This window comes from Monodon monoceros, unplaced genomic scaffold, assembly GCF_005190385.1.
Source record: "Monodon monoceros isolate NGI ecotype Baffin Bay Population unplaced genomic scaffold, NGI_Narwhal_1 Super_Scaffold_7, whole genome shotgun sequence".
Classification (NCBI taxonomy): domain Eukaryota; kingdom Metazoa; phylum Chordata; class Mammalia; order Artiodactyla; family Monodontidae; genus Monodon; species Monodon monoceros.
The window spans coordinates 62,715,613-62,735,410 of record NW_021703784.1 but is presented as its reverse complement, the minus strand read 5'-3'; the positions used below and the strand labels follow the sequence as shown (position 1 = coordinate 62,735,410).

The window sequence follows — 19,798 nt, the reverse complement described above, 5'->3', positions numbered from 1 at the left end:
AGAACAATAATATTGATCATTTCAACAATGCAGTTTGAAGTAACATATAATGTGAACTTGAGCCTTTTAGAGTAAGCAAGGGATAACATGCCTCAAAAACCATTCTTTTAGAAATGTGGGCTAGTATACAATTGGTTTTGAGTCCAGCTCTGATCACAAAAGAAAGTAGAGATCCACCCAAAAAGGCCAATTAGGTACAATGATGTAACAGTGCACAGTGCTATAGAAAAAGGTATCTGAAAAGCTTGCAGGACAGGTAAAATCCAACAGGTGTTGGGTGAACAGACTGAAGTTATATCCAAGGAAAAGGAAATGACCATGTGAGGCTTTGGTCATGAACTGTTACAGCAGAAGTTAGAGGAAAAAAAGCAAAGTTTTACCTTCTGGGTTTTGCTTTGTAAAGCTTACTTTGCAAGCTTCAGTTCAAAATTTCTGAGTTTTCCTAGTGAATGTCATCCATACCTGAACCTTAGTAAACAGATAAATTAGTAATTATTATTGATAGCTTTTCATGATGCCCATCTTTCTTAAAAACTTAAAGATATGCCTTAAATAGTTTAAAACTACTAGTTAGCCACAGTCCTAACAGACTTTAATAATAAAAACAAATACTTGATACAGATAAAATGACAATGAAAAACTGTACAATACTTGCTATGTTAGGGCAAAAGTATACAAATGGCTTTTCAAAAAATAGTGGATGCCTAACACAAATACTCGGTTTTCATTCAATTTCATGATTAGCTGTAAGATAGCACATGTCTGCCTAGTAAAAAGACTACATTTATTGTTTGTACTAAGTTGACCGGTAGAGGTGATAAGCATTATAAAGTAACAGGACAAAACAATCTAAAGTCAGGTAAGCATTTTCACAGGCAAAAATCGGGTTCTTCTAACTCTGTAATAATTCAGAAGGGCTTCCTGTAGTCTGCATTTGCCCACAGAGATAGACAGGAAGGTCCTTGAGCAGCTTGGTGAGTACCAGAAGCACACATCCTTAAAAAGTTGCCAAAAGAGGAAATTCATTCATTTATTTAATATACATTTATTGAGCACCTACTATGTACCAGGCACTAGTAACACAGATGAAGAATACATTGGTAAAGCTTAAATTCAGACTAGTCTTTAAAAATGCTTTCTACCTGGCCCCAGGGACCACTTATATCTTCTGAAGAAGTCTGCATATTAGGTAAAGGTGAGATTTCACCTGGGGGGGAAAAAATGCACCAGGTTACAGTGACAAAAAAAATCTACATTTGTGAGGTCTGATGGAATGGTGGGGAAAGGACTGGATTAGGATTAGGGAAACCTAGTTCTAGTCCTATTACTTATTAGAGCTGTGTGATCTTAAGCAAACTTTACTTCTGTGGCCCTAACTCTTCATAAGTAAAATGATAATTGGGCTACAATCATAGAATATTAAAGCCAAAAGGAACAGAGGTCATCTAGTCCTGTGCTTTTCAAAGTCCTTAGTTCAAATGTAAATACACAGAAGTCCCAATGTAAAACTGATGAAAGCAGAGTCACCTTGAAGAAGTAAAAGCAGCACCCCAGAACCTCATTCCCCCCTGCCCACCCCTGCCTTGAAGTGGTCCAGGAGGCGAACTCACAGACCACCACCTGAAAATCACTCATCTAGTGCAAACTCTCACCTTTCGGATGAGGAAACCAAGACCCAAAATAGGAGTGATGGTTGTGATGTGAATATTTGGTTTCCTAAATAGAAAGGGAGGAAGGCTAAATAAAGGTTTTAAAAACTCATTAAAAAAAAAAAAAAGCACAACAAAGGACGTTTTCTAATTCTCTCGAAGTAGCTCCTTTATGAAAGGGAGCTTTGAAACAGACTTTAAGGCAGCCAGCCCATCAGAGGCTGAAATGAACAAATACCAACTAGTCTGCAGGGCCTACAGAGAGGACTGTGGCAGAAAACCACACAGCCCTCATATGTCAGTGGGCACTGGACCATGTAAGATCCTGGCCCCAACAATGCAAGCATTAGCACTTTCAAGAGAAACATCTGGAAAATTAGGAATGAATACAGACAAGTGTCCAGCTCCCAGATCCCCAAGGAGGATTCACCATCTATTACTCAAAAATATTAACAGAAGTGGGCATGTTAGACCTTAAAGTGAACAGTGCAGCCAAAAATCACTAGTTTGAAAGTTCTTCACAGGCACCTCTCCGTGAACACTGTTAATCACAGCAGATTTGAAATTAACCCAGAAAGTTAAAATGCATGTCCAGTACTCGACTACTTGGTCAGGGCTGTGATCTCTTCTGATTTCATGGCGTCAGACAGGAAGCTGAGCTCATTGCATAAGGTCTCATATCGGAACGCCATCCGGATCTGAGCAACATTTGTCTTTCGAATATCATTTCCTTCAGGTCCCTCTTTATAATAATTTTGTCCCAGAAATTTTTGCTTTTCCTGTGGACCAAGAGAAATACAAATGAAACAATATACCTTAGAATCACTTTCTATATCCACATGGCAGCTCTGACATTAACCACACCAAATCAGGCTAGTCCTCCAAAGCAGGTCCTCCATCAAGACATCTTTCCCCACAGAGCTCTTATAAAATTCCTCCTGGCCTCCCTCTCCTCGAGGTTGTCACCCTGACAACCACATTCATTCCCTTCATTTCCAACTGTGCTTTCCTTGATCAGAAAGGCAAAGAACTACAAGAGCTTCTGGCAATGAAGAAGGCAAGATGAAGGCGTGAAGACTCTAGCAAGGCTCTCCCGGGAGCTGACAAGAGCACAGGTGTGTCTGGGGACAGCCAGTCCAAGGAATCATGTCCCCACAAAATGAATCTTGAGCCTTAACTCTTGTCTGCATCAGCATCCAACAAGAGCAGCAAGATGCAGCCCTCTCCCTGTACCAGTGACACCACCCAGCGGAGGTACCCAGGGACCTAAGACACCATCTGGAGCAATGGTTCTCAATCCTGGCTCCATGTCAGAATCACCTAGGGAGCTATAAAAAATTTTTTTGTAATTACTGATGTCTGGGTCCCATCCCTAGAGTTTTCTATTCAATCTAGGTACTATTCATCTATTCAAGAAGTATTGAGTGCCCACTATGTGCCAGGGTCTATTCTAGGCCCCAGGGATATAATGCTGAACTTACATTCTAGAAGGCAAGACAGAAAAACACATGACTACATATGGCAATGTCATATAGTAATAAACGTTATGATGGAGAATGAGGGCAAGTGTGTGGCTATTGTAGAATGGGTAATCAGGGAAGGCCTCTCTGAGGAGGTGACATTTGAGCAGAGGTCTGAAAAGGGTGACAGAGCATCCATGAAAATTCAGGAGTCTCCACAGCGTTCTCCCCTAGAATATGAGTTTTCAGTGTGACAGAGACCCTGCTTGTTCTGTTCATCCCCAGTCCCAGGGCCAAGAAAGTGCCTGGCACACAGCAGGCATCCGATGTACACATGTGTTGAAAGGACAGGAGGGATGGGGTGGTGCCATCACACGGCATACCTGATGCGAGAGGCCGCTCTGCAGCACACTGTTCCTGGCGATCTCACACAGGTCACACGTGCTCAGCTTCCACACTTGAGCCGCAATTGCGTATTCTTCCATAAGTGCTTCCTAGATTCCCCCAAAGTAAATGTGTTAGATGGGAGACTATCCATTTCAATGCTTCACGTATTTCCCAAGCTAGAAACATCAGACTGACATTGCAGATTTCATTTTTCTTTAAGGACTGGCACCTGAATAATAAAACAATATCCCCCCACCTTTAAATTACAAACTCCGGAGATCTTTGTGTGAAAGCTCAGGTTGCCAAAGACAGATATATCAAAGAACACCTACAGATTTATCTGTTGACCAACACATGTTCCAAGCCCTGCGCCCATGACTGGGGATGCCAGCCTGCTCTCCTGTGCCTGTCTCCCTGTCGTGCACACTTTTAGTACCCACCCTATAGTCTTGCTTTGTATTTAACACATTTTCTTAAGATCATCCAGAATAAAAGTTAATCTGAGTAAAGAACAGAGATGGAACATTAAATAGGAATGAGAAGCGGTCAAGGATCAGTAGTGAGATAGTGTTAGCCCAGAGGCATTTGGGTTTGAGCTATGCTTGTGCTTTGTCCTCTGGGATGTGAAACGTCTGACATTTATCACAAGCCCTTCCATCACCTCTTTGCCACATCATTGCCTCTGTATTGTAGAGCAGTGGTTCTGAAAACATGGTCCCAGCATTCCTGAGGGTCCCCAAGGCCTCTGGAAGGTCCTCCCTTTTCCAGCTATGCATTTTGTGAGGCAAGATTTTCTTCATACACTTTGATAAAAGTAATTTATCACAGCAGATTGACTGAAGCAGAGATGAGAGTCCAGCTGTCCTCTATCAAACTAGACATTAAAGAGATTTTCAAAACGCCATTCTTGCCATTCTCAGTATTTTGTTATTGTAGTTTGCAGAAATATGGTTATTCTCATAAAAATTGCTAAGTTAACATTTAATGATTTATTAGTATTATTTTACATGAGTTAATATTTTTCAATTTCACACAGTTAAGTATCACTAGATACAAGGCATGTCAACCACAGCTCTCTGAGGGCCTCAGTTCTTCATAATATAAAGGGGTCCTGAGACCAGAAGATTGGAGCTTGGAGCCTGTCCTAGAAGACCCAGGCACCTCTATTTTTACTAATCCGTGGCTGGTCTTATCAGTACCACCCAAACGTGCTCGTATACTAAGTGATGCATGGCATCGCCTTTCCCTTCCTCTTCAGTTTCCCAGAGATCCACAGTGTGCTAGTAATAATAGTGGTAACAAAAATGGTAGCTAACATCTTTAATACATGCTGTACGCAGACACTACATTAGACACTGATTCATTATCTTAATGAATCCTTAGAATAAGGTAGAGGTGGACATAGGAACAATTTTATCCCTATTTTACACATGAAGAAGGATAAAATACAGAGAGGTCAAGTAAGTAGCTCTACCAACATCACAGAGCTAGTGAATATCAAAGACGGAAAATGAAAGGCAAAGAAAAATCCTCAAAGATTCAAGAACCCCGAGGGCTCCTGGAAGGAGCACTTCGCTCACCAGAAAGTTACCTCTTGTCTTCAGTGGGCCACCAATGCCACCCTGAAGGCAGAGCTGAGCCATGTGCTCAGGTGCCGGCAGTGGGAGGACCTACAGTCCTTATCTTCCCCTAAAGTCCTCACCTTCGTGTAGTGGAACTGCATGGGGTCATCGGTGGAGAGAGAAACATGCAGTCCCTTATGCAGGAATTCCCTCAGAGGGTTTTTGGAATATTCGAGGAACAGACTGTTGTTGCTAAGAGGAGACATAGCAATGGGGATCTGAGCAAGGTAGTAGAGATACTGCAACACCGGACTCTGCAAAAGAACCACCAAACTCAGGAAACAAGAGCCAGCGAGGGGAGGGAGGGATGGGAGAAGCATTCACCAGGGGAAACCAGGGGTCCGGGCAGTGTCTGTGGGAGCCCCCAGTCACCCCGAGCTCCACAACGCCAGGACCCCCAGGCCCACCCTCCACATTTACCTCACTACTGCATCAGGGCCCATCCCTCCCTGGGACTGCTCTCCTGCCCACTAAGTGCTCCCTCTTGGCTCCACACTGGAGGCACAGCTCAGGGCAGGAAGGGAAGGGCACCTACAAGGCCCCGGGCTGACCCCAACCTACATCCTCAGCTACCCTCCCCCAGGAGCTGACCCCAATAGGTCAGTCCTGGAGATGCCCACTTTTGTTGCTTTGCGCTCTGACCACAAACATTCAGGTTGAGACTGTAAACACTGCAGCTCCTCGGAGGTAGGAAGGGGCGGGGCGGACCTGACTGGGCTAGAGTGGTTCTCTGATGTAGCACCCACCCCACACAGAAATGTGAAACACGGTTCGACCTCCCCAGGACCAGGGCAGGAGAGGAGTTTGAACAAATGTCCTTCCTATGGAAGTGAGTCAAAATACGGAGAAGACAATGCATAGAGTTCATGGTAGCATGATTTACACAAGCAAAAAGTTGGGTGGATTCTGTGCAACAGCTGGAGCCTGGCTGGATCAGTCACAGCCCAACCAAGTGGCAGCCATCCTTTCAGCAGCCTTTAGAATGAGCAGCGCAGAAAAACGCTTGTGATGATAAGGGATGAAGAAGGAACCAAAAATCTGTGTTCTTTATGCTAATAAGCATATTAGAAATATGTTCTGGAAAAAGATGGGAATTGGAAATACTAAAAAGCTAATAATGCTGTTTCTATTAAAATAATAGCAATAAGGACTTTTTTCCATTTCTCCATTTTTTTGAAAATCTAAGTTGTGATGTATTTGGCTATGTTTTTTCATAATTAAATATGAAGCCAAGAGACTACAGACGGCACAGCCCAGAAAAAGGCTCGGCCTTCCTGTATCACTGGCCAGAGCCTCCCAGGGCGCAGGCAGGAGCCCAGGTGGTCCCACTCCTCCCCAGGGCAGCCCCGGGCGGGACTGTCACTGCAGGGCAGCCATCTGTCAGGGGCCCGGTTACCTTCTTGAGGAGCAGCCCATGGGAAATGTTGTCGGCAGTCAGGAAAGCAGATACCAAGTGAGTGATGGAGCCAGACTCCCCGCAGTGAGGCCGGAACAGGAACGTGCTCAGGCCCCGTTCCCTGCAGACATGAGGCTTGTGGTGAGAAAGAACCCCTGGTCCACCTGCCCCGGGCCCCACAGGCCTGCACTGCTAGCTCAGGGCCCACTCCAGGGGAGACAGTCCCCCATGGCAGGGTCCGCACCGCTGAGGCAGGGCACCCTGGAAACAACCTCTCCCCAGGTGCTAAGGCCCAGGCCCAGAGCGCCTCAGAACCAAGAGACTTCATCTCTAGGAAGAGAGGGCCTAGTCCTCCATCCTCTCCTCCCCTTCCCCAGGGCCTGGTAGTCCAGATTCATAGACCTTCAGAGCAGGAAAGCCCACGAGAAACTGTGGAGTCCAGCCTCCTTGTTATAAAAAGGGGGTAAACCCAGATGTCAGAAGCCACCGAGCAGGGCAACAGCAGAGCTAGAACTAGAGCCCCTACCTCGGAGAGCTCAGCCCAGGGCTCCAACCCTGGCCGTCTCCTTTCAATCATGGTCCCCCTCAAAACTTCCACACCCACAAACTAGCGCTGGCTGAGGCTGAGCTCTGAGGCCCCGTGGCCCAGCAGGGGTGGGAGGACGCTAGACATGTGGGGAGGGACTGGCTCAGCATCCTGCCTCGTGGGCCTCGCCTCCATGTGTGCGCTGTGGGGAGGCTGGGCGTGAGACCACTGGATGGAAGCTCCATGAGCACGTGGATGCGATCTGTTTTGTTCCCTATTATGTGTCCCGTGCCCAGGACGGTGCCTTAACATGGCAGGTGCTGTGATTCACTGAATGGATAGATGCACGTGTGAACACCACTGGCGTGGAGGTTAGTGAACGTGTATCAGCAGGTCCTGTGTCTCTATCATATCAGGGACAGACGTGCACACATGTAGGTGTTGGTGAGTGTGTGTATGGACGTGTGTCCAGGCATGGGGTCTGGCTGCCTTGTATGTGTGATCGTATCTGTGGCAGCAGGCACGCCTGCATGTGTGTGTAGCCCTGTGGGTACGAGCCCTGTGGGTACGTGCCCTGTGGGTACGTGCCCTGTGGGGTGGGCTCAGGAGCATCCTCTGGTTTGAGGTGTGCACAGGGGCCAGCTCACCCACCTGCGGAGGTTGTTGAGCACCATGATGTTGGCATACATGTAGTACAGGTAGTAGCTGTAGGGCGGGTTCTGCTCGCTGGTCCAGACGTCCGGGCTGGGGCTCTTGTCTGAGAACATGTGATCGCTGTGCTTGGACTCGTCATCCACGCTGTCAAACCCCGTCACCTGGGCAGGAGGAGGGGTCCTGCGTCAAGCCAGGGCAGACAAGCTGCCGAAGGCCTCAGTATATGTGCAGCTGAAGTGAGCCTGCTAAAGGCGTTGGAGCCCAGGCCTCTCAGGTATGAAACCTCAGCTGGAGACCCCGTGGCCTGCCTGAGCCCCATTTGGCCTGCCTGAGCCCCATTCTTTCCAGGGATAGGGAGTGGGCACAGCGCCCCAGTCTGTCCCTCCGGGGCTTCCAGAGGTACCCGGGAAGTCAGTCTGGAGAGCGCCAAGCCCCTGTGTGGTGGCAACAGTGAAGGGAAGCTCAGGCCAGGCCAGGTGAACGGTGAGGCAGCTATACTCACCTCCCATCCTTAGGCTGTGTCAACAGCAGCGGTGACAACAGCTGTGAGGGGGAAGGGGACAGGCATTTCCCCTGCACCTACTGTATGTCAGGCCCTGCTTGAAGCACTTACCACACATCAGCTAACTTAATACTCAAGTGACCCTGTGAGGGAGGGCTTGGCTGACAGCAAAGCAGGGCCAGTTAAGGAGCTTTCCCACGTGAGACGACCAGCTCTGAGCCTAAACGGGCTCAGGGTCTGCACTGTTTGGGGCTGTAGGTGGAGGATGCCCTAGAGTGGCCATGATGTCCCAGGTGTGGCCAGCTGGGATGCCTCTCAAACAGGCCAAGGTGTGCGCCATCCAAGAGGGCCCCTTGGCAGGCTGAGCCATGGCTCTTGGGGTCAGAGCAGCTCAGGAGATGCCCACTCTCCCCCTGCACTTACACCTCAGCTGGGGCCCACACTACACCTCCAGGGCCCCACCCGAGTCACAGGCTTCCCGTCACCTGCTCCCAGAGGTCAGGCCCTGATGGAGGATGTACCTGCAAGGACCCAGCTCTCAGCCAGCATGCAGGGCAGTTTTGCTCCTGTCCCTCAGCCACAGCTGTACTTTGGGAAGGGGCCCCTGAAGGACCGGCTGAGTCTGCCTGTTTCGAAATGGCAGTAGGGGCCCAGAGGAGCAAGCGACCACGAGGGACTTGGCAGAATCTTCCCTGTCACAGTCATTATGTGTCAAAGGAAATGACAGAGTCCCACTGCAGCTCTCAGCACGGCCTGGACAGGTCTGGGTGCCAGGGCGGACCTCGAGTTCCGCTCTGCTCTGTGCTCACTAGCTCCACGCTGCACCTGAACTCTGGGGGCCCAGCATGGGGGCAGTGTCAGCCCCTCTCCTGGGCGCTGCTAATGCAGGGCCCCAAACTGGGCCTCCCATAGCCTCAAACACAAAACATGTCCAAACCCCAACTCCTCCTCCCCAAGCCTGCTGTCCCCCCACAGTTGGCAGTGTCCTCTGAAAGGCACACCATCTGCTCCCCAACAAAGCCAGGCACCAGGAGGCCCCCCGTGACTCTTTCCCCTTGCTGACCTTCAGGGTGTGCCCAGTCCCCATCCATTCTCCACCCGTGCCCATACCCGCCCAGGGGCCCCGCCCACCGCCTGTATACGTCTCACTTTCCTTAATGTGGGGATGACAACACCTGGGCCAGGGACCTGGGTACGAATTCCACTTCTGCCACTTTTTAGCTCTGTGATCTCTCAGTTTTCACTTCCTCATGTGTAAATCGGAGCTAGTAGCTTCACAGGACAGTCGTGAGGATTAAGTGAGATAATCCACAGTGTCTAACACACAGCAACACATAATCATGCTGCTTACTATTAACACCTACAAAATGATGTCAAGGGGGGCAACCGTGAGGCTGAAGCAAGATCACGTCATGGCGTGGATCACCGGAGCAGGGAGCGAATAATCAGTGTGAGCTGCGACTGCTGGTTCAAGGCCCCCGCACGTCTCCATTGCTGGAGCAGGCCCCTGACTCTCACCTTGCCCCCTTGCCCCCCACCTCCAGCTGCTTCTGTTCCAGGCCTTTCTTCACACAACAGCCTGCATGGTGTTTGTCTAAGACATAAATTCAGTGCCGTCCCTCAGCCCCTTCAAACTTTCCTGGCAACCCCCCAACTCCCCCAACCCCTACTACACACACACACACACACATACACACACACTCACACACTCACACTGTCACCCCTCCCTCCACCACTCCCAGCCCTCTGGTATCTTCCCCACTTCCCTCACTGTCAGAAACCATCCCAATAAACTCTACCAGGCACTGAACTTGCTTCTCACCACCTGCAGCCAACTCTATTCTGGGCACCCAGGGGGCGGGACCAGCTCCTGCCCCCCTGATGCCCTTTCTGGTTAAGTCTCTCTTCCACCCTTCTCACCCTCTCCCACAACTAACCAGATAAATATATTTTGTGGGGCTTGTGTGCTTAACCAAACAAGGTGGGAGGACCATTGGTTTCTAAGCAAAAGCAGGAGCCTGAAATGTCTGCATTTGTAACAACCTGAGGCTACAGCTGGGACAGAGGCCAGTCCTTCCAGCCCCACCTGGTCAGGAACTAACTCCTCAGTCTTTCTGCCTCACGGCTGCCTTCCCAACACCCCACCCATGCCCGCAGGGCTGCCCCAGAGGAGCAGGCTCATTATTCTAGAAATTCAGCTTCTTGGGCTGGCCACCTCATGCCTGGGGCACGCCAGTGACAGGATCTTAGAAGGGAAGGCTGACCCAACCCCCCCGGGATTCCTCTCGTCCCTCCCTCACTGGGCACACTGCCTGGGCGCCACCCACACTTACATATCTGAGGAAGAGGTGAAGCTCTCGGTGATCCTGAGGATTAATGGTGGCCTCAAAAAGGGGCAGGAAGATGTTCTCCAGCATCTTCCCAAAGCTTGGCAGCAGCTTCTTTGACCTAAATATGTCACTGGGGGAAAGCGGAGACTTGCTGATCAAGGTGGACACAACAGCCCCCTTGGCCCATCAGAGACCAGCCTCCCCAGTCCCTTCCCTCAGGCAGCACAGATCCCCATTTAAACACCCAGGGTAGACTCAGAGGTGGGGCTCCAATACAGATCCTCCCCTCCTCGCCAAGTTCTGCAACACTAGGCATTGGTGGCACACTCAACACCTACCCATACCCATCAGAGAGCTTTCTCCAGCTAGAGGCCAATCTGGGAGTGGGGCGCTGGGATTCAGGCTGATCCAACTCTCTCCCCTCAGCTCAGTCCCCCTAAACCACGTGTCCCAGGCCCATCCAGGGGCCACACTGGCCAGACTGGAGAGGACAGCGGTGGTCTGAGTCATATCCAGGGAGAGGGCCAGCAGTGTAGGCCACCCCCCCCATCAGGTCATTCAGACCATGGGCCTCACCCAAAAGGATAGCCCATCCTCAAACCACAGTGACAAGAAGATGGGCAGTAGTTCCTACCAGGCCTCTGCACATGTATGTTCTTCAAAGAACAGAGTTGAAGTGTCACAAGGACGTCTTTGCCAACCACCCCGCCCTGTAGGAAAATCCCTGGGGCAGAGAGGCCTAGGCTGGCACTGGAACAGGCCCTGTCCCTCAGCAGCACAGACTCAGCAGCTCCTGTGGGACAGGTTGGCGACCCCAGAGGACACAGGTAGACAGCAGCTGCCGCACTTACTAGATCCGGGGCACCTGGATGATCCAGCGCATGTTGGGTGAGTAGACCTTGTGCTGGATGAACCAGCGGGCCAGGTTGGACCACTCCTCAGGACTGCAGCCGTAGATGGAGAGCCGTGGCTCTGAGTACTGGTACTTGCTCTCCTCCAGCTCCTGGGCCACCTCCTGGCACCAAGAAGAGCTCAGGTCAGCCCAGAGCACCCCAGCTGCTAGATCCTGCAGCTCCCTCAGCCACCTGCTCCTGGGCTCAGAAGGCCTGATCTACATCCCCTTGCTGCCACGTCAGCACTAACTCCACCTTCCTAGGGGAGAAGGCCTTGGACCTGCACAGTCACACACATGACCAGGCCAGACAGCAGAAGCATCTCCAAATGGGGCTAACCTATACCCAGTGCAGGCTGCAGACACACAGAGCAGCAAGCCTGGATGCCGAGAGTTGGGCCAGTGGTGGACACCCTCCCCCCCCCTTGCCTGCAGTCAGCACAGTCCACACACAGCACAGCCTGCGCACTCGGGAGTCAGCGGCCAGGGCCACAGCACTTGGCACCCAGGCACCTGCACCTCGCCTGAGCTGGATGGTGGATGGACGGGGATTCACGAAGGGGAAGAGGACAGGAGGCCCTGCGGGGCCCCCACCCCATGAATGCAAATGCTGTCAGGAATCCGAGGAGGGCTTGGAGAGGTCCAGGGCTCACCCACCTTGACCATCCGAGCAAAGTACTCTCCTCCCAGGTAGTTTTCAGTTTTCAAATACAGGTCTCGGAGCTCACTGGCCCCCACAGGGTTGTATTTGGAGTTGAACTTGTCAAAGCGGTGGAACGTCTGCCGGCCCTGGGGAGAAGGGACACCAGCCAGATCACCATGCTGTTCTGCAGCCACCACACACATGACCCCTCCAGGCCTTTACAAGGTGGGCTCTGTGAGCCACACTGAAAGATACCTTCTGTGTCAGTTCTTGCACGAAAACCTGGAAAGTCCCAGGGCCAGGATCATGCATCCTCACTCAGCCAGCACTGGGGTCCTTTTGCGAGGCCCTCTGTAAAGGAGGATCAAGGGCCTCATGCCTCCAGAAGCAGGGCTGGCTGAGTGAGCCGAAAATACTGAACCATCAGTAATAATGTGTGTCCTATTACCGTTTAGACGTCATAAGGCACTTTTCTCCACATTGCCTCATTCAGTGTCTGGTTTAAGATTTTTTTATTGTGGTGAAATGTACATAACACAAAATTTACCTTCTTAACCACTTTTAAGTATACAGTTCAGTGGTATAAAATACATTCACGTTGCCGTGCAACTATCACCACCATCCATCCCCATAACTCTTTTCATCTTGTAAAACTGAAACTCTGTACCCACTAAACAATAGCTCCCCCAGACCCTGGTAACCACCATTCTCTTTTCTGTCTCTATGAGTTTGCCTATTCTAGATGCCTCATACAAGTGGAATCATACAGTATTTGTCCTTTTGTGTCTGGCTTCTTTGACTTATCATAATGTGTTCAAGCTTCATCCATGGATGTAGCAGATATCAGTACTTTATTCCTTTTTAGGACTGAATAATATTCCAGTGTGTGTGTGCATTTTATTTATCCATTCATCTGTTGATGGACACTTGGTTTGCTTCCACTTTTTGGCCACTGTGAATAATGCTGCTATAAGCATTAATGTGCAAGTAACAGTTTTCGTCCCTGCTTTCAGTTCTTTTGGGTACATACCTAGGAGTGGAATGGCTAGAATGTATGGTAATTCTATATTTAACTTTCTGAGGAACCGCCATACTGTTTCCTATAGCAGCTGCAACATCAGGTAGTAATTTAATAACTTTGTAATGTCAATAAGGCACGTGGCAGTCACCACTTTATAAGCAAGGAAATAAAAGCTTAAATGAGTTGCTTAAGGGCACACAACTCCTAAGTGGAATTAGAACAGGGACCTCTCTGACCAAGTCACACACTCTTTTCCCCTGTCCCAGGGCTGCTCCCAGCCCTGTTACTCTCTGAGGACAAACTACCTCTCACAGTCCCCATGAGACAGGCTGGGACCTGGGACTCCTTGCTGCAGTGCTACAGTACTTGCACCTGGACAAACGTCTCCTCAAGCAGCAAAATGCAAAGAAACTATATGGGACTAAAAATAACTGTGTGCATGCACAGTTGGGACAAATTATGGACAAAAGATACAAAGGGACCAAAAAACCCAACTGCCACTTCTGAAGAGCCTAGAGCAAAAACAGGGTGTTGGAAGCAAAAGCAGGGTACTGAGCGTGCCCCCTGCACTCAACACCACCAGAGGGGTGGGCAAACCACCTAAGCCACCACTCCCGCCCGACCCCGGGACACATCCCTACCCTTACCCCATATAAGGTACAAGCTCACTCCCCACTCAGGGAGCGAGCACGCAAGGGAACCTGTTTGTTCTCGCTCCCCCCTGCTGCAGCAGGGTCCCCAATAAAGCCTTGCCTAAATTTCTTGTCTAGCCTCTAGTCAATTTCTATTGATCAGAAAGGCCAAGAACCCTGTTCCGTATCATCCACGGCTAGAAGAAAAAGAGATGCCTACATGGCCAGCCTCTCTCCAAGCCCAATCCTGGCTCCTTTCCAGGGGGCTGAGTCCCCTGCCAGGACTGCACGAGGCCCTTTGGCTGAGCTCACTCACCGCATGGACATCCAGCGAGTCCACAGTGAGGTCGTACGGGTCCATGTGCAGGCTGTCGAACACCTGCCGCAGGGTGATCTTCCGGCCCCACTTCTCGGCAACTGTCCTGTCGGGCTCCGTCTGGTACGTATGCTTGATGAAGCGCAGCAGGTGCTTCTGGTTCATGCAGGCAGCCGCGTGGATGTGCGTGTCCACCTGCAACACAGTGGCCCCCAGCACATGAGCTGGGCCACCTCCCCCCAGCAACAGGAGCCAGGACATCCAGGCTTCGGTGTGGACCGCAGAGCCTCAGCACCTGCACTGACGCCAGATCCCCCACCCCATTTCTCTGTAGACTTTGGAACTGGTCTTCCTCCGTCTAGCCTTGCTGCCCAGTCCCCCTCCTTACAGCATCAAGAGATCTTTTTTTAAATGTAGGTCAGATCCAGCCACTATCCCTGTTAACAAATCATCAGTGCCCCCAAGTGTTCAAGATAAAGCCCAAGCTCCTTAGCCTGAGATTCAAGGCTTACTTCAAGCCTTAAGTCTCACCTTGCCGCTGCCCTGCTCTCTGCTCCAGCCAGGACACCCCCACTTACAGGTGCCCGAGGTGCCATGCTATTCCACACCGCGTGTCCTCAGCCTGGCATGCCTTCCCTCCTCCCCACCGATCCATCCACCAGGAAATTTCCCACGACTTCCTCCACGTGGCAGCCTGTCCTGATCCCCCAAGCACAACGGATCATTTTTTCCCTTGCCCAACCTGGGACTCTAGCACAGACACTCCCGTCACTGTTTATGTCCTCCAATCTGATCTAATAATTTTCTGTCTACTTCATCACTAGACTGGGAGCTCAGTCCTCAAGGACAGGGACCATGTCTGATGCATCTAAGCCTCCAGCGCCTACCCCAGAGCCTGGTATGATGTTGAGTCAATGGATGGATGAATGGACCAATGAACAGGTGTGGGAGGTTCCAATCGTTTCGATGATATCCACAACCTCATAGAAACCTGAGGACCCACCTAATGCCCCACAAAATCCCACACTTGCCATTGACCTCTCTGGAACCCTCAGAGCATTCCCCTCAGCCACTAGCCCTAAAGAAACGGAGCCCTGGCTAAGCTGAGGGATGGCCTGAAGTCACAGTGAACATCCTGACCCCCTTCCATGAGCCCAAGGGGCCTGAGGGAGGTTCCCCCAGGAGGGTGGCAGCAGCCTCACTGACCAGGGTGCTGCCAGCTGCCAGCCCACACTCTGCAGTCCCTGCTGCAGCTGACTGGGCGCTCTGCCAGGGCTGGGGTGAGGAGGCGGCTGACCTCAGGCCAAAGAATGCTGTTCACAGCTGGCCAGGCATCTCCAAGTCATGCCAAACCAGACATCCGATCCATTGAACCTCTGTGAGCTTTTTAATCAGCCAGCCCATATCACTGACCAACATCACTCACTCATCAGAGCCCTTCCTGCCCTTAATCCTGCCACTCCTACCAGAAAGACAGACCACTAGGCATCAGAGAAAGGAAGCACCAAAAGTTAAAACGTCATCCAAAGCGCAGTACACAGGCTCAGGCACAACACGGATGGGCTGGGCTCATGTGGGACACACAAGCGGAGGTCAGCCGGAGTAATCTCATCTGGACACAGCTGGGCTCAACTGCCTCAGCGTGACTTAGCACATTCTGGGCTTTCTTGCTGTCCTCTAACATAGCAATGACACACTGCAGGGGGTGCAGCCTGTCCTCATCCCCAGGAGTCACTAGATGAGGGAGGAAAACAACTGGGTAATCCAGGAAGCATCTGATCCAAACTTCAAAATTACCAAGGTGATTATTTTAGGAACAAGTAAAAGAGCCTGTCTTTGGAGGTCAGCATTTTCAACTCACCAGAAGACCCAAGAGCATTCCTTGCTTTCATCTAAGACCTGGGTCTAAACAAACAGTAGAGTCTCTAAACAGGGCTGGCCAATGCCCGGCCCCTAAGCCAACACTGACTATTCCCACCCCTGTGGCAAACATCGGTAATCAATTACAGCACTCTTCACTAAGCTTCGGGAGTAGCCTCAGGTAGCCGCTCCCAGTTGGTCAAGTTTGGCACAGAAGACGAAACCTATCTGCTATCCCTGATATGACATTTAAACCGAAGTGGGTAAGGCCTAATCTTACCCACCTCCCAAGCAGCGAACACACTCAGCCCCTCATTCTCAGCTCTGAGCAGAAAAGTCATCTCAGTTACACAGTCCTGCTGGTTTGGCCTCATGGTGCCATAACCCATGACCTGATGTGATGTTGCAGGTAATTTCACAAGTACCGCCCACACTGACCCACAGCCAGGCACAGCTCCTGCCTCAGAGCAGGACCCTGGCCTGCCCCCGTGACACTGACAGCCACTTGGAAGTATGGAGGCCACCTCCCAGCCCATCCTGAACTTCAGAAAGTCAGCTCTCCTCCCCTAGCACAGGCTTCCAGGGTAAGATGAAGCAGCCAGCACTCAGGAGGCAGGGAGGGGCAGGCACAGCCTGACCTGGACGTGTGTTTATGGATAGCTGTGGTGCCAGAGAACAGCCCACTGTGTCAGAGCACGGGGCTCAAGGCCACCTCTGTCCAGAGAGCACATGAACCCCCAGACTGACAGGGAACGCGAGGATGGGCTCTGGTATGTAACCACAGCCCCTTCGCCCCCTGCCCCCTAGGACTCTCGCCCTCATGGTGGCCAGAGAGCGCAAACACCCACTGGGGCCCCGCCTTAGAAGCAGACAGTGTCGGAGCCAGTGCAGTCAGGCGCAGGCAGCAGGAAGCAGTCAGGCCCAGAGCGCGCACGTGGGCAGAGGGCAGGGCTGCGCAGGGCTGGGCAAGGAGTTTTCTTGGACACCCATCTGGGCGTTGTAGGGTTCCTTCGGGCAGGGCAGAGAGGAGCTGACCTAATGACTGAGGCACCCAGCTGTCTGAGCACCTGAGGATCACAGAGAAGAAACAGATGGTGCTTGAAGGTGAATATGCCACGGAGGTGGTGTCTAACACACATCCTTTCACCTCTGCCTGGAAATCCCCGAGACTCTTCCATGAGCCTCAGAGCCCAGGAGCAGAAGCCTAACTTGCACTCTGGAGGCTCTTGATCCCATCCAAGTGGGATGCAGCTTAGCAGAGGTGATCTCGGGGCCTCGCTGGAGAAGGCCGTCCACATAGTACTGCTGAGTGCTCCCAGGCAGGGGGTCAGGGAGGCCTGAGCTGGGCTCCCCAGAGGAGACACAACCTCCTCTGGCCTACCCTCCCTTGTCAAAGCTGACCCCAGGGAGAGGGTGGCACTGGGACAGAGGCCCCTGTGGCCATGACAACCCTGCTGTGACTCAGTTCAGATGTGGCCACCCCTCCTCCAGGCATAGCCTTACCCCACCCTTCTCCCGGAGCTTCTGTCCCAGAGCAGCGCCACAACCCCGCCCGCCTCCCTGCTGCCTCTGACAAACCTGTGGGCCCTTGCGTGATCCAGAACCTCACCCACACCTGCAGGCTCACTCCCCACAGCCCGCCACGAGCCTCTGCCCCCACCCCTGAGCTCCAGCCACACTGCACCCCTTGCAGCTGTGCCAGCATCCTCGCGCTCCCTCCTGTCTCAGGCCACTCTCCCCCTGCTGCTGCTTGTAGCCACAGCTCCCTCTACCTGCTGTGCCATCACTTCCACCCCCTGTCCTGCCCTCTGCCTGGCAAACTCCTACTCAAAGTCACCTCAGTCCTGGCCTCTCCCTGAAAGACACCCCGGTCACACACCTATCACACTAACAGTAACAGGCTGGGAACTGCTTGTGGACAGGAAGTGACTCTCATTAGGCATCAAAGGCCCCACGCTTGGCACTGATCCCATGCTCGCTGTATATTAGTCACACGGAATAAAATGGCAAAGCGGAAGTCCGTGATCATTTAACCTGCACGTCGGCCCCGACTGCGGCCCCTGCAGGCTCTCCACTCTAGGGGAAGGCCAGAGAGGGGGGCACGTCGGATGCTCTTCCTTAAATACGCCCCGTGCAGAAGGAAGCAGGGCCACAAACTCCCAAGTCCAAAGAGGCCTTAATAGCTTTTCTCGATCCATGATAAATTTAATACATTCTCTACTGTAAAAGGCTGGTCTCCAGTCTTATAACCAATTAATAGGCCATGCCCTATTTCTCAAGGAGGAGGGCACGTTCCAACAGATACACAACATGGACAAAGGTTTCCACCATGTCATACCCAAGTACCACCTGAGGCGTGGCCTGCCGCACGGAAGGCAACTGGCCAGTCTTCCCTCTGTACATAGGAAGGCTACACAGGGGGCTGAGCCCGGATGGGCTAGGGCACCGGCTCTGAACACCAGCCAGCTAACACACCTTTCTCACGTTATAGAAGTCTCGGTGAGGGTTGCTCTTCAACTCTTTGAACTCGGCCATTTCATTTAGCATCTCGTGAAGGCTGAACTTGGATTCCAGAAAGTTCAGTCGCCGGTGACAATACGTTTTCCTGCAGATTGGGAAGGGGGAGAAACCACAGTTGAGGAGAAGGCACAGCAAGCTCTCCAGTTTGGAGACCTCCAGTGTCTGGGGGGACCGACCCCTGGGCGGAAGGTCAGGACGGAGCAGGGAGGGGTACGGAGGGGCCTGCTTTCTGCAGACCCAGCTGAAGTGTGGAACCACAGCCATGTGAGTCGATGGGGGCAGTAGAGAGCTGACTGCAACCTCACACGGGTTCCTTAACTTCTAGCCTTACGGGCGTAGGCAATTCATCCCAAGCTGCTGTCTCTCATGAACAGATATGGAGCCAGCAATGCCCAAGAGTGAAACGAGGGTTAAACTGGCTTATGTGTGTGAAGGGCCCAACTCAGCAGAGTGGACACTTAAGGAAGATCTCCCTCCTTCAGCCCTTCCGTCTTTCCTTCCTCCCATCTATCCTCAGCCACCTTCCACTCCTGGAAAAAGAGTTTCACCTCTGCCCAAAAGATTGATAATACAGTCAAACCCTAAGGCGTGACCTGCCCACCTTGGCTGCAGAGAACCACCCTGTGACCAAATGACATCCCCCAAACCCTGAGACCTGAAGACTTCTCAGCTCTGAGGCTTCAGGATGAGGGGAGGATGTCCTGCATCATGGGCAGACTAGAAATGTAGGGGTGTTGTTACCACCTCTGCAAGGACTGATGTCCCCACCGGCTGGCAAGGCCACTGCAGGCCACCCTGCTTCCGTGGCCCCCAAACACACACAGCTCCTTTGGCGCCCCGTCACTGGGACGTGCATGAAGAGCAGCTGCCAGCCCCGCACCAGCACCAGCTGGATGAGCCCCAGAGCCAAGCACAGGAGAGTCTGGGTCGGACGGGATTCCCAAGGCCATATCACCCAGTCCCTTCCCCAGCGGGACTCGCCCTGACAGCCTCCCAGGCAGGACAGCCACTGCTCACACACGTGGGGAGCAGTCCCATCCCCAAGGCTTCCCCTCAAAGCTCCTGCTCTCCTTGGCTGAGGCAAGCTCCTGGGAACTGCCCTTTCCCCTCCCAGCTCTTACATCTGCCCTCAGATCACCGAGGACCAAGACCCACTCTGTCCATCCCTTCGGGGCCCACTCTCCCACCTCAGACACGACATCACCCCATTTCCAGCGAACCCCAAAAGGCAGGGCAAGAGATAAGTCCCTCAGCCGTGACCAGCTTCCTCCCCTCCCCCGGACCCCCAGTCCTGGCTTGGTATTCACAGCACAGCCGCTGTCAGAGGGGCTCAGGGCCCGGGCAGGCTGAGCCTCCACTGCTGATTCGCTTAAGTGCTCACCAAGAAG

The 19,798-nt window shown here is 52.0% G+C and overlaps 1 protein-coding gene across 6 annotated transcripts in view; it reads right to left on the bottom strand.

Annotated features, from left to right (window-relative positions):
• Window positions 1–570: 570 nt before the first annotated feature.
• AMPD3 (adenosine monophosphate deaminase 3) overlaps window positions 571–19,798 on the bottom strand; it is a 41,973-nt gene continuing 22,745 nt past the window's right edge. For all 6 annotated transcript variants that reach the window (XM_029207961.1, XM_029207958.1, XM_029207957.1 and 3 more), the window contains exons 6-15: window positions 18,366–18,495; window positions 14,031–14,225; window positions 12,076–12,207; window positions 11,378–11,541; window positions 10,530–10,656; window positions 7,692–7,855; window positions 6,515–6,635; window positions 5,199–5,372; window positions 3,493–3,603; window positions 571–2,428 (exon numbers count right to left, since the gene is read on the bottom strand). In XM_029207961.1, the coding sequence (XP_029063794.1) occupies window positions 2,252–2,428; window positions 3,493–3,603; window positions 5,199–5,372; window positions 6,515–6,635; window positions 7,692–7,855; window positions 10,530–10,656; window positions 11,378–11,541; window positions 12,076–12,207; window positions 14,031–14,225; window positions 18,366–18,495 (1,495 nt within the window). In that variant the 3' untranslated portion in view covers window positions 571–2,251. The remainder of the gene's footprint in view (window positions 2,429–3,492; window positions 3,604–5,198; window positions 5,373–6,514; window positions 6,636–7,691; window positions 7,856–10,529; window positions 10,657–11,377; window positions 11,542–12,075; window positions 12,208–14,030; window positions 14,226–18,365; window positions 18,496–19,798) is intronic.